This window comes from Canis lupus, chromosome 32, assembly GCF_011100685.1.
Source record: "Canis lupus familiaris isolate Mischka breed German Shepherd chromosome 32, alternate assembly UU_Cfam_GSD_1.0, whole genome shotgun sequence".
Taxonomy (NCBI): Eukaryota; Metazoa; Chordata; class Mammalia; order Carnivora; family Canidae; genus Canis; species Canis lupus.
Window position 1 is genome coordinate 34,913,452 of NC_049253.1, and position 20,607 is coordinate 34,934,058.

The window sequence follows — 20,607 nt, forward strand, 5'->3', positions numbered from 1 at the left end:
GGCAAGAGAAACAAAAGCAAAAATAAACTATTAGGACTTCATCAAGATAAGAAGCTTTTGCACACCAAATGCCTTTAAACGGGCTTTAATCAATATGAGTTGAAGAACCAAGGCAAAGGCTCTCCTTTAATGGACTCATTTCATGTATTCACACATAAAAAGAAAAGATTCAAGATTTCTCAGTGGTATCTGAATAAACTTCAAGCCTTTTTTCCTTACTTCCTCCCTTTCCACCTTCCTTCCCTTTTCTTTCTTTTCCTTTCTTCCTCCCAGCTTCTTTCCTTCGTCCTCTCCTTCTCCCTTCTTTTCTTTTTCCCTTCCTTTCATTTTGTTTCATTTCCTTTCCCTTCCTTTCCTTTCCATGTTCATTTCTCTGCACTGTCTTGATAGTGCATCATAGTCAAAAGACTGAGGTCTTTTCTGGACCCAGAAAGATTCTGACCCAGAATCCTCTATCGTTTGTTTATTTATTTTTTAAAAAGATTTCATTCATTTATTAATGAGAGGCACAGAGAGAAAAAGAGAGGCAGAGACACAAGCAGAGGGAGAAGCAGGCTCCACCCGGGGTCTCCAGGATCAGGCCCTGAGCTGAAGGCGGCGCTAAACCGCTGAGCCACCCGGGCTGCCCTCCTCTATCGTTTAAACAGGAAAATCCCAAAGGTTTGACACTACAGACTTCCCAGTTAGGTGGAAGATAATGAATAAGATTATGGGAACTAATAAGACGGTATGGTATAGCGGCATTCCCAGTGACTTGCCTTTTCGTGTTGGACTTGTTTATTGCTTTCCTTATATTTCCTTTCCTTTCCTATAACTAAATAACATCTAATTCTGCTAATGTGGGAAAGGCAGGCAAAGAATTATATTAATTGTTTCTGAAGTCAAATACTCAGGAAAACTCAGTTAGGTTTGACTACTATTGAGAAATACTCAGCTGGGTTTGACTACTTCAGTTGAACATGCTTAGGACTGGGTGTGAAATCTCCATATGTTCCTGGATCTTCCCATAGAAATAGTCAAGGATCAGGCAAAACTGAATCAGGGTTTCTGTTTCATCCTTTTCAAGTTAGTCCATGGATATAAACTGAGATATCATTAAATTGAACTAAATTATTTAGTCCTTTTAAAATGACCCATTTTTACTTCTAAAAGTAGGGACAGGGAAAATGTAAAAGAATACACAGATTTTCTCTTTTCAACAAAATCTTTAAGGTCAGTTTGATTTTTCAAAATGTCCTGGTTTGAAATTTATGTGACATTTTGTAATATTTGAAAATGAAATCCTATATTGTTTGAGGAAACTGGTTTCACATTGTTTCATTCAATTTCGTAAAATTGGAGATGAAATGAATTTAATTTTATAAGTAGTTTGGCAGTTGAAGTTTTAAAGTTCAAGCAATAAGCCCTGGTGTCTCACATTCTCCCATGCATTCCTTTTATGTAACAAACTAGAACCAAGTGGGAATTCAATAATACAAAGAAAACTGTTTCTATACTAATGCCAGATGGAAATTCAGAGACTCTGTACATATCGCACGCTATATTTTTGGATACTTATGAAAACAATGAAAGTAAGCTTATACCAAAATTTTAATTATTCTCTTTCACTTCATGCTGTGAGATGGAATTTGACTTGGAAAATACTTATGAAAATGTTCTCCTGTTATCTGACAGTTTCAAATCTAGTGAAAACTCTGTCTTACCACCAAAGCAAATTTTGTCAATTGATGGCAAATATCCAGACTTAAAATACAATATAATAAAATAGTATAAATACAATAATCCCTTGACAGAATTGCTATAGTATTAATGGCCAGTTCAGTTTCAAAACTATTGTGCCAGATACCGGAGTTATTAAAAAGTAAAAATTAACCCCAAAGCAAAAGCAATCAATATACAACTAACTTTTCTCTTTATTTGGATTGTTTTCCACAATGTTAAGGTGTTTTACAAGTAAATATTTTAATTTTTTATTTTTTTATAAAGATTATTTATTTATTTATTTATTTATTTATTTAGAGAGCACACATGAGAAGGGAGAGGGGCAGAAGGAGAGAGAGAGAGAGAAAATTTTAAGCAGGCTCCCTTCTCAGAGCCCTATGCAGGGATCGATCCCAGTATCCTGAGATCATGACCTGAACTGAAATCAAGTGTCAGACGCTTAACCGACTAAACCACCCAGGCACCCCATAAGTAAATATTTTAAGTAAAACCTTGATATCTGAGATTTTTCAACATTGAGTGCTGGCTTTGGCAGCATATATACTGAAATTATTCAGAATTGGGTGAAAGATTTCCTTAGTAAAAATTACTCATTTCATCCAAACATTCAAGTAACATATTTTTATTTATTAAATAAATAAATAGATGCCAGGCCTTAGCTTAGCAACAGAGGTACAACTACATACACATAACATATTGCCCCACATTTCCCAAGAAGGGGACTTCTATAGGAGAGGTATGAATTGAAGGGTGACAAAGTGACTTCTCTGAGCCATATGTTCCCAGGGGTAGGGTCCAGGCATTGAAAAGTCAGCACAGAGCTACTTGGAGCATTTTCTCTTTGATACATTGCCTTCACAAGGTAGCAGGTTAGCGAGATAGGGCTGCTGGGAACAAGGCCCAGAAATCTGGTTTAAACAAGCACTCCTGGTGATTCGGGGGCATGGTAAAGTTTAAGAACCACAGCTTGAACCAACTGTCTCAGAAAACAGTGCTTGGAATTGTTGGACCACCACTGACAAAGCTGACTTTGACTCCAGCAGGCTCTGGTTTTCCTCTACCTCTATCTTTGCTCTGTCAATTCTGCAGATAGCAATAGTGTGTAAAAATTTAATGTGCATCACATTGTGCCACTGCTAAAAACGCTCTGGTGGCTTCCTATTTTACTTGGAGTAAAAATGGTGTCCTTACACCTGGTAAGGCCTTACCTATGTGATGGTCTCCTGTTCTCTCTCTGACTCATCTCCTAGCCTGCTTGACCAGGGGCCTCCTGCTGCTCCTCACAGACTGCCTCAGGGCCTATGTCTTCTGCCTACACTGTCCCCCTGCCTGCTCCCCCTGGGGCTCACTTCCTTAGGTCTCTGTGCCTGTGCCAGCTTCCCAGTGAAGTCTTCCATGACCATCTTAATTTCAAATGGCAACCAGACATCCCCTTCCCTGCTTTGTTTCCCTCCACAGCACTTATCTTGCTCTGACATTTCATATAGATGTATAGATGCTGAACTTTCTACTTAACTACTTAACATAAATCCATATAACATATATGTGTATGTATACATACATATACATGGATAGATATATTTGTCATTGGTTTATTTTCTATCTCTTTCTACTGACTATAAACTCTATGAGAAAATGTTTACTTTTTTCTGGTAGTCGTATCCCTGGTCCTAGAACTTGGTGTGTGGAAGGTGTTTAGTCACTATCTGTTGAATGGCTCCCCATAGGGATTATTGTGTCAGTTACTGGGCAGTTACAGCCATGAGAGGGGAGGAGGTACAGATATTTCACACAGGAAACCTTCAACACTATGGTTGTTTCCATGCTGAAGAGCTCGCGGTAAACATGGCAAAATCATGTTGTAACTGATATAAAGGAAAAGAGGTAGACACAATGATATGGAATCATATTGGTGAACTCAGTACAGGCAATAGAAGAGTTTGGAAAAGAAGGTCACACTTGAATTTTGTCTTCAAGAAAGGATTCAGTGGGTGGAGAATGTGGGTATGGGTACTTCTGGTAGAGGGTCCTGAAAGATCAGGATATATCTAGGAAACAGTGAATGGTTCTTTGGAATTAAAGCATGAAGTGAAGTAGTTAGACACATGAAACAAGACAGAGACGTGGATCTGCATTTTTCATTTAATGGAAGGTTTTGATTGTTCTGAATCTTAAAAAAATGTTTAAGCACAATTCTGTCTTACTGACTGCTAATCTCAACTTTTGAAGTTTGAGATGATTTTTCTAACATGGAGAGTAAAATTTCTGCAGTAAGTGGGAATCAGGGTGGAAAGAGAGCAATAAATCTCTCTGTTAAGTTCAATTCCAGAATGGCTTCAGAATTCCCCCATAGGAAGTACTGTAGATAGATTTGGATTTAGTCCATGTGATTTCACTCTCCAGTTTTTTGCATGTTAACTCAGCCATAGACAAGGGAAAATGGCATAGATTGATGTGGGACTGTAATAATTAATTAGAGCAAGTGGACTAGTTTTTGCTTATCACGAAGTAAGCTAGCACTGTTTCTAAAATACAATGAAGTAAAGCAAAATACAGATTCTTGAGTCATATGTACAGATAGATAAATACACAGCATGCTGGAATGTTAAAAGAATCTGGGCTAGGGATTAGGAGACCTAGGATCTAGTCCCATTTCTGTTACATCTACTCTTTTGTGCTAAGCAAGCCATGAATCTTTTCATCTGTGAGATTTACACTCAAGAATCCTTGTATATCTATATTTCCAGTCATCAGTAAATTTCTAGTATTCCCCAAGTCATAAGTGTTGGACTTTTAAGCAGATTCTACCTGGAATGTATTGACTTATATGTATTCCAAGAATAGAAACCGATTTTGCCTACTACTTGTGAGAGCAAGATGTGTTCTCCAAGGTATCATGTTAATTTACTTTTTAAATTCCATGATGGCTACAGATAAGGCATCCGAATGAAGGTGATCATGGGGAGCCCCCATTTGTTTTATTAATCCACAGGAGATGGTTATTATATAGCTGACACAAGGAAGGTGCAGGAGGGTGGAGATATTTCTTTGATGACCCCATTTCTTTTGGTTACATACGACAAAATTACTTTTTCAATGAAAATAATGGGTCTGGCATTTTGTGGAATGGCCTGATTCTCCAGATTCTCTAGGAAACCAGGTCTGAGTTCTGAACAATACATAAGTACAACATTGGTGCAGTTTATTTGCACACTGGAGGTTGTCTATGATCCCTGATAGCTCCACACTATAACACTATTTGAATTCTGTTATGACAAATGCCATCTTTTCTTCTTTTTTTGAAAATTTTTATTTATTTATGATAGTCACACACACACAGAGAGAGAGAGAGAGAGAGGGGCAGAGACACAGGCAGAGGGAGAAGCAGGCTCCATGCACTGGGAGCCCAACATGGGATTTGATCCCGGGTCTCCAGGATTGCACCCTGGGCCAAAGGCAGGCACCAAACCGCTGCGCCACCCAGGGATCCCCCATCTTTTCTTCTAATTTAGAAAATTAAATGAAAAAATTCTGGATACGAAGGTAAATTTGCTAATAGTCTTTGTCTATTAAACTATTTGTCTATTACAAATGTAAATTTTATACAAACAAGTAAGTTTGTATAAACACATAAATGTTAGTTCATACTAGTTCAGCTACTAAAAAAACGTTGCCAACAAATGAAAATCTTTTTGGAGGAGATATTTAGCAATTCTTTAACTGGGGTCAAACTGAGCATTATTAATAATGGGACAACTTGACATTAGGGGCTTCCTGATATGATGCAATATGAAGTTACTCACCAATAGAGAATTTTTAGTGAAAAAATATTTACACTTAATACAATCAAGCCTTTTGACTTATCTCCCATTTTAAAGAAAATACAGGGATGAGAGAAACAAAAGATACTACAAGGAAACATCTGAACAAATCCAGAACTCAGGACAATGTAAAAAGCAACTGGCCTTATCTCATTAAAAAGTCAGTATCATGACCAAGAGAAAAACCTTGTTGGGGTATACAGGGGAAGGTGATATCTAGAGTAAAAGACAGTCAAGAGACGTAAGTAAGTCAATCGGAGAAGGACAAACATTATATGTTCTCATTCATTTGGGGAATATAAATAATAGTGAAAGGGAATAGAAGGGAAGGGAGAAGAAATGGGTAGGAAATATCAGAAAGGGAGACAGAACGTAAAGACTCCTAACTCTGGGAAACGAACTAGGGGTGGTGGAAGGGGAGGAGGGCGGGGGGTGGGGGTGAATGGGTGACGGGCACTGAGGGGGGCACTTGACGGAATGAGCACTGGGTGTTATTCTGTAAGTTGGAAAATTGAACACCAATAAAAAATATATTTATATATAAAAAAAGAGACATAAGCAATGTAATTTCTGAACACTGACTGGATGATACTTCACAAAACCAGTTATAAAACACATTTTGAAACAAGAAAATGTGAATATGAGCTGGATATATTAGATGACAGTAGGAAATAATTACTAATTTTCTGATGTATGATAATAGTGATGTTATATAGGAGGATGTTCTTATTCTTGAGAGATGCATGGGAAATGTTTGGGGGTGAAATGTGCAAGCTATTTTAAAATGGTATATACACAGCAACATACTAAAGAAAGTTGAAGCAAATTTGAAAAATGTGAATAACTGTTTAGTCTAGGTGGTGACTATGCTGGTTTTTATTGTACTGTTATTTGAACTTTTCCAAAATTAAGATAACTTCATAATAAGCTGGAAGTGTTGTACGACAATTTAAATGTATTTAGTGCCACTGGACAGTACACTTAAAATGGTTACAATGCTACATTTTATGTTACATATACTTTACCAAAATTTTTAAATGTCACAAAAAAAAAAATCTCACGTAAAGAATAGGCTTGGGATCCCTGGGTGGCTCAGCAGTTTAGCGCCTGCCTTTGGCCCAGGGTGTGATCCTGGAGTCCTGGGATCAAGTCCTGCATCTGGCTCTCCGCCTGGAGCCTGCTTCTCCATCTCCCTGTGTCTCTGCCTCTCTCTTTCTCTCTGTATCTCTCTCTCTGTCTCTCATGAATAAATAAAATATTAAAAAAAAGAATAAGCCTGGCATAATCACAGTAATTGTTGTCAATAAACTAGAGGTTGTCTCAGATCTCTAATTATTCACTTAAGGTTTACCCAGAGCATGATCTTCAGGGAAGCACATTCTAGACAATTAAAGAGACTACCAGATGATTGTTATGGTATTCCGATTTTTTAAAAATATTTTTATTTATTTATTTGACAGAGAAAGAGAGCATAAGCAGGGGGAGCAGCAGGCAGAGGGAGAGGGAGAAGCAGGCTTCCCATTAAGCAGGGAGCCCAGTGTGGGGCTTGATCCCAGGACCCTGGGGTCATGACCTGAGCTGAAGGCGGATGCTTAACTGACTGAGCCACCCAGGCACCCTTGATTTTTTTTTAAGCAATCAGCTAAACAGGGCTGAATAAAATTCTACCATAGAATAGTACAAGCAGATATTTCAGTAAGAATTCAGTAGGTACTATTAGTTCTAGTATACTTGTTTTATATAGACAGGGAGGAGGAGGTGCATCTGAATATAGCTTTGGGGACCTCTCCTCTCCATCCTTGAGTTTTCCATGAGAGATAGTACTTAATGTTTAGCTTGGGATAAAGAGAAACTGAAATGAGTTAAGTACTGGAAAATTAAATTTATTTGTATAAGAATCCCAAATAAATATTACAAAAATTATGTGAACCACAGTTCAGAGGATATGAATAGCTTCTAAAAGTATCCTGGGACATAACTGAGGTTCAACAAATCAGGGCCAATTTTTCCCTAAAGACTTTTAGGCCGAAACCACAATGAAAGGCCACTTTTAGAGTTCTGTCCAGAGCTCTTCCACACACAAAGCTGTGGGACACTGTAATTCTTACTCATGGTGACTGAAAATAAAAGCCTGGTTAAGTACAAAGGGCTGTTTTCTGCCAAGCTCCACGAGAGGAGGAAGTGGCAAGGGTGGATACAGGGTGGCTGAAATTCCCGTCTTAACTGTGGATAGCAGGATTGCTTCAAGTTCTGAAAAACAATCCTAAATTAGGTCTTGTTAAGTCAGATACACATCTGCGAAAGAAATACACAACCTGACAATGACTAGATACGGATTTGAGACCGAAGGGGAAAATGATAGCTTTTCATAACAAAGTCCTAGAGTAAAGTCATGTATTGATTTTTAAAAATCATAGTATTGAGGGTTCCACAGATCTCTCTTTGGTCCTAGGTTTCTAGTTGTGAATGCAGATGTATCTGTGGATAGCTCTGGGTTAAGCGAACTAACGTCTCTATGATGCACATTCTTTGATTTAAGAATGCGAAAAAAAATCCGTAAGCCATAAGGCAGTTGTAAAGAGTAAGTGAAATAATGAATATAAATTATTTAGCTCAGTGCCTTGTACACATAGATGCTCAGCTGATTTTTATCAGCATCATAATTATCTCAGACTTTGACTCAGTAGTATGGAGCCACCTGAGAGAGCCCCAGGGCTGAAATTAAACTCACCCAGTGGTAGAACAACAGAGAGCCTGACTGGGCTAATGGTAAATATAACTTCTAACATCTGAGATAGTAATTTAGGCTAGTAGTCAGAAATTCAAATGCTTGGGAGAACGCAGGAGATACTCTAAATGAGTGACCTGAGGGGAACGGTGCAGATGCCTTTATGTGTGAACGGTCAAGGCTATATCTATGTTAATCTGGTGAGAACATACTCCATCTCAGGAGGCAGTTTTATTTAATTCCAAATCACGGTTGCAATGAGAGAATGCAGGCTCAGTGTGGGAAGATTTTATTAGTTTTAAAGAGAATCTGCAAATCCAATATATTTTATGCGACATTTCCTGTTTCTAAAGCACTGACATAATTTTTTAAATACATAGTGTAGGTCAAACAAAACATGTCTGCAGCCAGACATAACTAACTGGTGATCCCTGGTCTACAGTTTCTTACATCATGCCTATCTAAGATTAATATTGGTTCTAAAGATCAGGATGGGATTGAACTTTTGAGGACAAATAGAACAGATCTATCATCTATCTATCTATCTATCTATCTATCTATCTATCTATCTAATTGAGCCATAAACACGAGCCACATATGTCATTGTAAATTTTCTAGCAGCCACACTAAAGAAAAGTTTTTAAAAAATGAAAATAATTTTAATAATATATTTCAAAATAATTTTATAATATATTATAATATATGTAAATATAATACTATATTTCATTTAATCATATCATTTAACCATATATCCAACATATCATTTTAGCGTGTCATTAATGCAAGTTTGTTAATAACATAGTTAATATTTTTATGATAAATCTTCAAAATCAGGTATTTGTTTTATACTTTTAGCATATCTTAATTCAGAGTTAATCACATTTAAAGTGCTTAACAGCCACATGTGTCTAGTGGCTACTCCACTGGACAACACAGGTCTACAGTATGCTTTTCAAATTTTAATATGCATAATAAAATTTTGCAGATCATATTAAAAGCCAATTCTGATTCACTGGTTGGGTTAGAGCCTGAGATGCTTTACTGCTGGTGCTACTGGTCCAGGACCACACTTTGAATATCAAGGAGCTGGCAGCTACCAGAATCCTTTTTCATCCAAAGTATTCCTTCTCTGGCAAATTCAGCAAATATCTGTTGAAGAGACTAAACTGATATTCTACTAATTAGTTACCATATTTATATTAATATAAATAACAATATTAATAATCTTAAAATAGGCAATATATTACATACTTCTTGCAGAAGAACTGAGTCATTTACTCCTTTTTCTTTTAAATTTGAGAACCAGACGCTTTCATAAGAACCCACTTAAGCACAGGATAAGCACAACTTTACATTCTAACTTCAGAAGTTTGGCATGTTAAACATTTTAATAAAACAGACAATGGGATTGCAAGGGAAATTTGATAATAATATCTCAAAGCTTTAGCATTTAGGGGCATTCCTTGGTCAAGGGTATGAATATTTCATAGACTCTCCAAAGAGAAACATGAAGAAAACTTTGCATTTCCTCCTGACCAGTTTACTTGAGGGATAGGTGGAGCTCTATAGGCAGACTTCAGATCTTTGTGGAAATGATATGGATACATAAATATGGAAATGTAAGCCACTAGACATGGGGCAGGACATAACTCAAGGATTCTGTGTAGTGCAATCCCACTCAGGCTACAAAAACTTTAAAATTCAGAATAGTGTTCTAGAGGTGAGCAGTGAATTACAATTTCTAAGGACTTGTTCTTACTCATCATGGTTTCTCTACTGTGGACTTTTGCAAGTGGCTCACTCTATGTTCTCCTCTCTCAGATTGCATTAATGCATCTTGAATCTATTTCACTAAGTTGTGGTAGGTAAGTGTGCACTCCCTGCCCTGCAACGTGCCATTCACTTGTAAGGTATTCACATATACTGACAGGAGGGTTCTGAATCTTAAACACATGGTCAGGATGGAGTCTGACCTGACAAGACATCAAGTTCTCAGAGCTCTCTCTTCTGTTGTATTTCATAATAGTCATAGCTGTCAATATTTCTGTTTTCCACAGTTTCTATTTTCCACAAGACAAGATTCCAATCACAGAAATAATATCTCTTCCTATACAGAATAGAATAGTATGTCAAAAGGTAAGTGAATCTTTGATTTTAAAGTCTTTGTTTTAGTTCTGAATAGAACTAAGTATGGAAATCTATATACCAAAGATATTCCCCCTCACCCCCGGTGCAACTGTTTAGTTATTTATTGGTGTGAAATCACCTGAGTGAAAAATCTGAAGTTTGATTCTGATGGATGGCTTAAGTTAAACTCATGTGGTAAAAGTCATCCAGTGGAATTATCAGAATAGAGCAACTTTGTTTAAAAGTTCAGAAATGACCTGGCATCCATGAGAAAAAAAAATGATAAAACTCAATAATTAGGAAACTTACACAATATTATTAAAAGAAGTTTTAGAAGGTGTAAATAAGTAAATAAATGGAAGACTGAATATCATAAAGATGCCAGTTAATTGTACATTGATCATAACTCAAAAGCAAGTCCAATCAAAATTACAGCTTTTTTGTGTGTGTGAATTTCACAAGCTGACTCTAAAATTTATATTTTGGAGTAAAGGACACGCATGGTGTAGATGCTTCTGAAGAAGAACTGCCTTTATTTCAAAAACTATTACTAAAATATACCAAATGAGCAAGATTATATTATTTCACGGAAAGACCACTAAAACTAGAGAATGATCCTAGAAATAAACTGTACATAAAATGTACAGAGCCTAACTTAAGACACAAATGGTATTGTATACACAGGAGAGAAGATAGTGAACTTTCCAGTAAGTGCTCTAGGACAAATTATTAGTCATACAGGAAAACAATAATAAAAAGTGGACCGTTACCCAATCATCACATACAATGTTTAATCTTGGTAGGTTAAAGATATAAAATAAAAATCAAAACTATACTCTATAATAGGACAATATCTTTTTGCCCTACATAAAGGTAGGGTTTGGTGAAACAAAACACAAAAAATGCAAATCTTGGATGAAAAGATTAGTAAAACGTATTAATCCATCAAAACTTCTGACTTCTGACTATCAAAGTCAATGTAACAGAAGTGAAAGGAGAAATACACATGGGAAGATGATATTTTTCAATACATACAAGAGACAAATGATTAATCAGTGTTCAAAACATAAAAATAATTCACAATCTATAAGAAAAGGAAGAATAACCAATAGAAAAGATGAAGAAAAGTCTTAATAGATAATTCACAGAAAGGAAATATGAAAAACCAATGAAAGATGCCCAACCTAATTAGTAGTTTAGAGAAATGAAAGTTAAAAACCACAATGAGAGATCATTCATAACTCACAACAGTGGGGAAAAAATGTTGAGTAGAGAATTTACATAGAACTTCTGGTGGATACAAATTGGCAGAAACACTTTGAAAACAATTTGGCATTATCTGTGTACTCTTTTGTTCTTTTGGCTTTGCATTTTTTCCACAAATTTAGGGAAATAATCAAATATTTATTTTATCTTTCTTCCTGCACTGAATTCAATTTTAGGGTAACCAAATTAAGTGATGAGGAAAAGTTATTCCCTATGGAAGAATTCTAGTTGAAAAATGCAGAATGAATGATAGAATTAGAGAATTACCCACAACCCTTAGTAAAAATATTTAGGTAGCTTTCGTTATTGTATGCTAAAACCATTTGGGTGAAACAATGGGGAACTTTATAGTGGAGTGATCAAACTGACACCATCTGAACTCACAGAACAAGCTCACAGAGTTTCACATTTTAAATATTATTACCTAAAAAGAAAAAAACTGAAAATTATTTCATCAAGCCATTTTACAGGAAGTAGAAGGATAGAGGTAGGATGTAAAACAACAGCGTGAGAGTCATCAGTCACATCGAGAATATGAGCCATTTCTTGGGATAAATGACATGGTTTCTCTAACAAATCAACAGTACAAAAATATTAAAAAGAAGGAAGGTATTGTTTTGTAAGAAAAGAATTACAAAAGATAGAATAAGAAAACACAATATTATTTGGATTTTGATATGGTGAGATCAACTGTGAAAAGATAACTTTAAGACATTCAATGAAATATGAATAAGGACCAATCAGATATTAGAGGATATTAAGGAATTATTTGTTGGGTATGATAATGTCATGTTTTTTTCTGCTAAAGTGTCATCAGATAAAGATTCATACTGAAATATTAGTATGAACAATTCATACAGGTGAAAGGACACATCTTACGTTTGCTTTAATATAAACAAAGATGTTAAGGTTATAGAATATGGTATTTTTATTAAATTATCAGTTGTTGAGTGGTGGTAGAGAGGAAGAGGTCTAGGATGACATCTGGATTTTGCTTTGAGTTCCAAGGGCAGTGCCATTTGCCGAGATGGAAGATACAGAAGCAAGAACAAACTACAGAGGTTAAAATGAGTTTAATTTTGAAAATAAGTTTTAGGTCCTACTGGGATACACAGAACGTTCTCTAAAGTAAACAGTAGGATAATGGAATATGCAATAAAAAGAGAGATCTGTGTTAAGGTTGCAGCTGTGAAGAACAACTCCCCTCTAAGAAAATGATCAAATCACCCAGGAAAATATATATGATAAGAAAAGGAGTCTAAGGATGAACTCTGATGAATGCCAATGTGTATGAAAAAACAAGGGGGGAGAGTTCAATAAGGGATTCTGAAAAGAAAAAAGAGTTATTTGAATAGTTTCGAGAAGACATAATTATTCAGCATAATGATTAATCAACATTAATCAAATACTATAAGGAAGTTCAGTAAGAGAAGAACTGAAAATAATCTATGGGATTTTGAAGTTGGCAGTACCTGGTGATGTTAGCAGGAGTCAATCCATTTGAATAATGGTGGCACAGAATAATTACCATGGGTTAGCGCCTACATGAGAAGTGAGAATTGGAGACACACTATTTGGAGGAGCTTAGCTGAAAACCAAAAGAGAGGCAGTGGAAGAGTTGTAATGCAAAGGAGATTTCCTTTTTTTTTTTTTTTTTTTTAATAGAAATGGTTTCAGCATGTTTAGAGGCAAGATAAAGGAGTCAGTTGAGGGAGTAAGTTTGAGAATTTTTAAAAACGGGGAACAGATGAAGTATAGCTTCAGTGGAAAGTTGGATCGAAAGCATGAAAAACAAGTTGAATAAATTAGTTCTAAATAGAACAAGTAGTTATTTTTTTCTCTGAATCTCTAAAAAATTTGTGAGACTAGATGTATGTATAAACGGAATATTTCACTTGGTAAGAATGCACTATTAATTGTTTTTCAAGATATAAATTTATTTCTAAAAGCAGAGGGTGTAGCCACCTAAGGTCAGACCTATGTTGTTTCAGAAATGCCACCAGAAAAAATTCCAACTCATTCTTTAAAAAAAAAAAGAAAAGATTTTATTTATTTATTCATAAGAGACACACAGAGAGAGGCAGAGACATAGGCAGAGGGAGAAGCAGGCTTCCCAGGACTTGATCTGGGGGTTCTGGGATCATGATCCGAGCAAAAAGCAGATGCCCAAACATTGAGTCCCTCAGGTGCCCCCCAAATCATTCTTATGTCATATATTCCCTCATGGTTCTTGAGGAATTGTAGGTCTTGCTGAGTTGGAAGAATGTATACTGGTTTGCAGCAAATTGGCCCTCTGAGAGATAGGCTAATGGATGAGATAGCATGGTGGTGTACCAAGTAGCAGAAGTCATATTCTGAACATGGATGGTGGGCCCAGGGGCTGATGGCTGCCAGAATGGAATCATTACTGAAGTTAATCAGAAGGGCACTACAAGGAGAATGCAGGCTAATGAGGAAGTCTGTTTGATCGACAGAGACAGATCAGTTGGTAGTTTCTATGTTTAGACTCAATGTAATCTGTGAAATGTGAGGCAAATCATATATTGAGAGGAATCAGTCTCAAGAGTTGATGATAAAGATCTTGAGGAAGTGATGAAACTTAAGAATATTTTAAGAATATTTTTGGATATCCACACCTTAGTGAAATTTCCTAAAATTTCCTCCAGCAGAACCCAGGAATTCAGTTACAGGTGCAGGAAAAAAAAAAAAAGTGTCTATCAATTTACCTTTGAAGTTAGCAGGATAGATACAGCCAAAATACAAAAAGAGATTATTACAGAGAGAAGTTAAATGACATGCCATGCATCTAGGTGGGATATGTGACCTCCAGAAGAAGGGGTAAGGGGTCAATAATAAAAAGAATGATGGGTGGGAAGGAATTCTAGAATAGGCCAGTGATGAGAGTAAATGAGGGCAAGCTCATCAAAGGCTTGTACGTTGGTTGGTGGCCAAAAAAAGGGGGGGAGGAGAATGTGTTAGGTGGACAGTTCTTGAGGCTGCTAAGAAGACCAGGTCCACGCAGACCAAGTCCCAATCTCATTGCAAAAGCCTTATGAGATTAGCCATTTTTAGGTTCTACTTGGCATTTAAAAGGAATGTCACTGAGAATTTACTTACCTCATCTCTGAAAAGTTCTCTTCCTTAGACTGTTAACAGAAAAAGTGCATCTATCTTCATTTCCAATCTAAATTTAAAAATTTTTTTATTCAAGCTACTCTTACATATATATAATATATATATTGCACTCTAAGCATGACATAGAACAGAAAGTAAGAATCTTTTATCATACCTCTCTGGAGCTTGTTCTCTTACTGAGGGTGTGAGAAGTACATACAATTTACCTCATATCCGTAGGTTTTGGAAGAAGTCTTCTTTTTCCACTAAAATAAACTTCAAAATCTTCGATCTTTAGCCTGTGGGCATAGTCAATGTATCCTGACACCTCCTGCCCATGAGAATTTCTATCACGAATAAAGATCACAGTCTGGTAGCACAAACACAAAAAAAGATGGAGAATGGAAAGAGCAAGTGAATAAAAGTCATTTGAATATATTGCATATGATAATAAAAACTACAGTTTTTGAGTGTTAACTATGCCAGACCCTACTCTAAGTGCTTTACACTTCATCACTCTCACCATGATTCCATAAAGTAGGTATGATTATTTACTCCTGACAAGTGAAAAAATTCATAAAAAGTTAGCTGCACATGCATATAATGTGCATTTACAGTAGTTTTATGTGATAATATCAACAAATAACTTACAGAGGCCTTCCACAGGGCAGACATTATTTTAAGTGTTTGTAGTACATTAATTCATTTCCTTTTCTCCCAATCCTATTGTCTTCCCTTTGTCATAATTTCTGTAATAATAAAACTAAGGAACAGAGAGGTTGGATACCTCACTCATGGTCTCACCCCTACTAATGGAAAAACCGAGATTAAAACCTAGGCTCATATGTTTGTCTTTCTAATCACTACATCATTTTGCCATCTCAACTCCTAAGTGTTTTCTGTTATAGAGATGTAAATTGGTCCCTTTTCATTACCACGAGAGTCAAAAAATATCTTGATAAAATTAAAACCTTTCTATAAATTAAAGTCACCTTAAAAATTAAGTCCATAGGTGAAAATAAATAGCAAGCACATATTTCTCATTCACATTAATTCCTGCACAAATATCATCATGTGCCTACTACATGTTAGGCACCATCATAGGTGCTGAGGATATAAGAAAGTAAATATTCTGGCCTCTCAGAATGTATGCTCTGGTGAGGGGAGACAGGTGACACATGAAAAGGAAAAATAAAATACTTCCAGTGAATGATAAATGCCACAAAGCAAAGAACATGGTTGATTAGAGAATGAATTGTTGGTAGTGAAGCCTACTTTCAGTAATCAGAAAAGACCTTGAGGAGGTCATTTTAAAACAAGACTTAAAGCATGAAGGGTGAGAAAAAGCTGGCATTTACGGAAAGATCTAGAAAAGGAGACTATCACTGAAGGGAACAGCTGGCACCATGGCCTGTAAGTGGAAATAAACTCATGTAAATGAAAGAACTGTCTTTTCTCTATCAAGCCCATAAGTTCTAAGAACAAGACAAAGCAGACAAACAAAAAACTTATTGTAACTGGAAAGGTTATTCATGTCTTTATTTCCAGATCTAGTTCCAAGTACAGAATTTCATGGCAAATTTCTACATCTGGAAGAAACCGTCAACAAGCCTTCCTTTTCCTCTCCAGCAATCGCTAGATGGTTACTTGTTGGGTGTCTGTGTAGCCAATTACAGGAAGCACTAGCATGGGTTACCATAGCAGAGCTTCCAAAAAGGTGAACTGAGAGAGTGGAAAGAATTCTTTTCTCTGCTGCACCTGAGAAAACATATCACTTGCAGTTTCCCTACTGAAAAACAGAAGAACAAGCCACAAGGTACTGTTAGTTGCTATTTTGCTAAATTGCATCCTTCTGCCTCCTGTGGTTGTTTGGCACTGGGTGCTGAGGCTACTGTGCCGAGAAGGATTCTGAAGCATGCCCTTGGCTTAAGGAGGGTAAGTGTGGTGATAGATTGGTACCATTTCCCATAGATATGGATCAAGGAGCTAGCATTGGTATTTTTGTGCTCAATCTTCATAGACTTAATTTTTGATCCTTCTTATTTCTACCACATAACTCCAAGTTAAATGCCTATAGATTTCTCCATGCTTTCAGCTACATGGTTCTTAGCTTTTCTAGCAAATTCTAAATGGACAGTAACTCAGAGACTTCTTGAGATTCTTACACTACTAAACCCATACCAAATACTGCTATTCTTGCTTAATCAAGACCATGTGCTAGAACTATCAATGTTTTATATGAAGTCCTAAAGGTACTTGAAATCTTTATACCATCAAGACTGCTTCTGATGCTAAGGCAAATAATGCAGGCATACACATACAGAGGAAAAGGTCCGAAATAAGTCCTCTACTTTTAAAATGGAACTTTCTTTTTAAATATTTTTATTTATTTACTTACTTTTTAAAGAAAGAAAGAAAGAGAGAGAGAGAGAGAGAGAGAGAGAGAGAGCTGGGGAGGGCAGCAGTGGGGGGAGAAGGAATCTTAAGCAGACCCTGTGCTGAGCACAAAGCCAGCACAGGATTCGATCTCATCACCCTGAGATTATGACCTCAGCTGAAACCAAGAGTTGGACACTTAGCTGACTGAGATACTCAGGCATTCCTAAAATGGAATTCTATTAACAGAAAAAGAACGAAAAACCCTCCTCTGTCTGCCTCTCTTTGTCTCTCTCTTTAAATGAAATGGACCAGCCTTATTTTTTTCAGCAGAATGGCATAGCAAATATCATAACTGATCTTTGTTGTGAAAACAAAAACAAAGTCTTTTTAAAAAGATTTTATTTATTTATTTGAGAGAGAGAGAGAGAACAAGCAGACGGAGCTGCAGGCAGAGGGACAGGGAGAAGCAGACTCCCCACTGAGCAGGAAGCCCAACTCAGTGCTTGATCCCAGGACCCTGGGATCATGACCTGAGCCGAAGGCAGACCCTTAACTAACTGAGCCATCCAGGTGCCCCAACAAAAACAAATTCTGGATAAAATCTAAAAAAGCAACTTGTAATATGCACTGATGTATTGTCAAGAAAATGAGGAATACTTAGAGTCTAAAAACTAAGTGAAAGCAGTTTCCCAGATTTCCCAGAAAGGAAAGCAGAGTACTAGAGCCATGTCTGTCCTGCAGGCATATGCTCAACCCCAGGGAATCTCAGCAAGGATTTCATGATCTTGGGAATTGGAGGTGACAGGAGATAAGATCCAGCCTTCTAGGTAGACAGAGTAATAGGATTTACTGCCTTAACATAGGGCGGAGGAATCAAAAAAGTTTGAAAACAATCTTTAATGTGTCCAGAGAAAAGAAGGATGATTCCAGAATTATAAACCCACGGAAAATATCTTTGTAGTGAGCAAAATAAAGACATTCTCAGATCAAGAAATGAGAGAGACTTGGCTGACAAAAGACTCTTACTCAAAGAAATCCTAGAGGATGGACAGTTGACCCTTAAACAACATGGGTTTGAACTACACAGTTCCACTTACATGTGGATATACTTAAAAAAATACAGTACAGTACTGTAAATGTATTTTCTCTTTCTTACGATTTCCTTAATAATATTTTCTTTAGCTTGCTTTAGTGTAAGAATGCAGTATATAATACACATAACACATAAAATGTGTTAGTTGACCATTTATGTTCTTTAGTAAGGTTTCCAGTCAACAAATAGGCTATTAGTTGTTAAGTTTCACTATTTTACATTATCGTATAAAGCCTTCCCATGTGGGTTAAAGCCCATTGTCTATAGGAATCTGAGTAAATCACTTCAAATATCACTTCTCTAGCCTTCTGAAAGTGAAGCGAATGCTCTGTGATTTTTGTAAGTCTAGGTGTTTTCTGAAGCTAGTCAGGCCAAACTGAGTATGACTGGGGGTTCCTTCAGATTCACTGTATGTCCTTGGGTGGGTTTTTCAAGCTCTTAACTCCTTTCTATATTCATAAATCCTATGCAAAATTTAGCAAGTTTCTATGTAGGTTCCTGCAAAATTTAGCAAGTTTCTATGAAACCGAACTGAATGCCTCCAAAACAAACAAACAAACAAACAAACAAAACCAAAATAAACAAGAGACCAAAATCCTGCTTGGACCCAAGCATTTAGTTAGCTAAGCCTTCTTGTAGGCTCTCCTTTCTTCCTGTTTCTCCTTCAGCTCCGTAGAGCAATAAAATAATCTCTTCTGTTTTGCATGGAATCGCTCAGTTCATAGTCAGACCTACCTTCTGCCCTATGCATCTAATTTGTAAGCAACATGCAAATACAGTTTCATTTTCAATGGGGAGATTCTAGTGATCATTTTATCTATAATTCCTTTTATTTTCAATAGACACAAATTACTTCACTGACATCTTTTCAAGTGTGGCTACATAGGTGTAAAAGTATATTGTAAAAGACTGTTTAGTAAAATTTTTTTTAAATGCTAAAATAAAAAAATTCCTAATGAACAACATGCTTCATGAAATTATTTTAAAAAATTGATTAGACCTCTTAATGTGTGGTAATTGGTGATAGACTGTCAGGAAATTACAACTCAACATTTAACTTTAGAAATCCATCATTAGGGGATCCCTGGGTGGCGCAGCGGTTTGGCGCCTGCCTTTGGCCTAGGGCGCGATCCTGGAGACCCAGGAAAGAATCCCACGTCGGGCTCCTGGTGCATGGAGCCTGCTTCTCCCTCTGCCTGTGTCTCTGCCTCTCTCTCTCTCTCTGTGACTATCATAAATAAATAAAATTAAAAAAAAAAAGAAATCCATCATTATAAAAACACAGTGTAGGTGACAGAAAAAATAATGAAACAGAAGACATAAGAGGTAGTTGTAAAGTATTTGATGGCTGGTTGAAATCTTACTGTCTTATTTTTTATTATGTGGATTGTTCAAGAACTAGAATTCAGTTAACCGACACTCTTGATTAATAAATTTAATGTTTTCATTTATCAAATGTATATTTTCTTCTAAAGTGAATACTAACTACCCCTGATATTAATACTACTAGATATTGTTTATTAAGAAGGCAGTATGTTCTGAGCAAAATATTAAAGCTTTATATTCATTATCTTATTTAATTCTCTCAAAAATGTGTAATGGTTAGATAGCATTATGATCCTCATTTTGTAAATGTAGTATTGAGAATAACTGCCTTAAGCTAGAGAATGGGGCACCCCCTCACATCCTTCATGGGAAGAGTGCCTTCCCATGAAGTCCATGTTTTTTTGCCACTCTATAATGGACACACGGACTAGGATCCAAAGGTTGGCCCTGCCATCTACTTACTTTGTGATACTGATACATTAGTTATCATTTGTGAGATTCAGTTTCTTTTATTATAAAATGAGCATAATGCCTGCTTCTCAGGGTTGCTGTGTGAATTGAGACTATTCTTGCTAAGCACTTAACAATGCCTGGCACACTGTAAACATCCAGTGAATATTATCTATTGCTTTTAAAAATTTGTATTATTACTGTCACTATTGCATTTATATTATGTTAAAGAGTTTTATCAGTTCCTTAGGGATAAGGAAATGGAATACTCCTATCAGAATTCCATTGCCTGGGTGTGTATAATTATGTTGCTGGACAGGGTTCAATTCATTTGTTATGTTCAGCATTCTCAGTTAAAACTTTGGATCTATTCTGAAGTTAAATTTTAAACAATTTTTCCAGGTATTATTGTATACATACAGTTTGGGCCCAACTGACAATAAAGTAATGATTCTGGCATCCAGAATGGGCAGAAGAGACTAAGAGAGCCCTTTGAAGAATTAGGTTTATTTCAGCTTGAGTATGAAATATTTTAGTAATGGCAAACTTTCTTATGTGAACTCCTGTATTGTTTTACTAGG

General features: G+C 36.3%; 1 protein-coding gene across 6 annotated transcripts in view; it reads right to left on the reverse strand.

The window, feature by feature from the left end:
- The window catches only part of CFAP299 (cilia and flagella associated protein 299), a 581,386-nt gene that overhangs the window by 60,953 nt on the left and 499,826 nt on the right, over positions 1-20,607 (reverse strand). For all 6 annotated transcript variants that reach the window (XM_038582314.1, XM_038582316.1, XM_038582319.1 and 3 more), the window contains one exon: positions 15,006-15,148. In XM_038582314.1, coding sequence (XP_038438242.1) covers positions 15,006-15,148 — 143 coding nt within the window. The remainder of the gene's footprint in view (positions 1-15,005; positions 15,149-20,607) is intronic.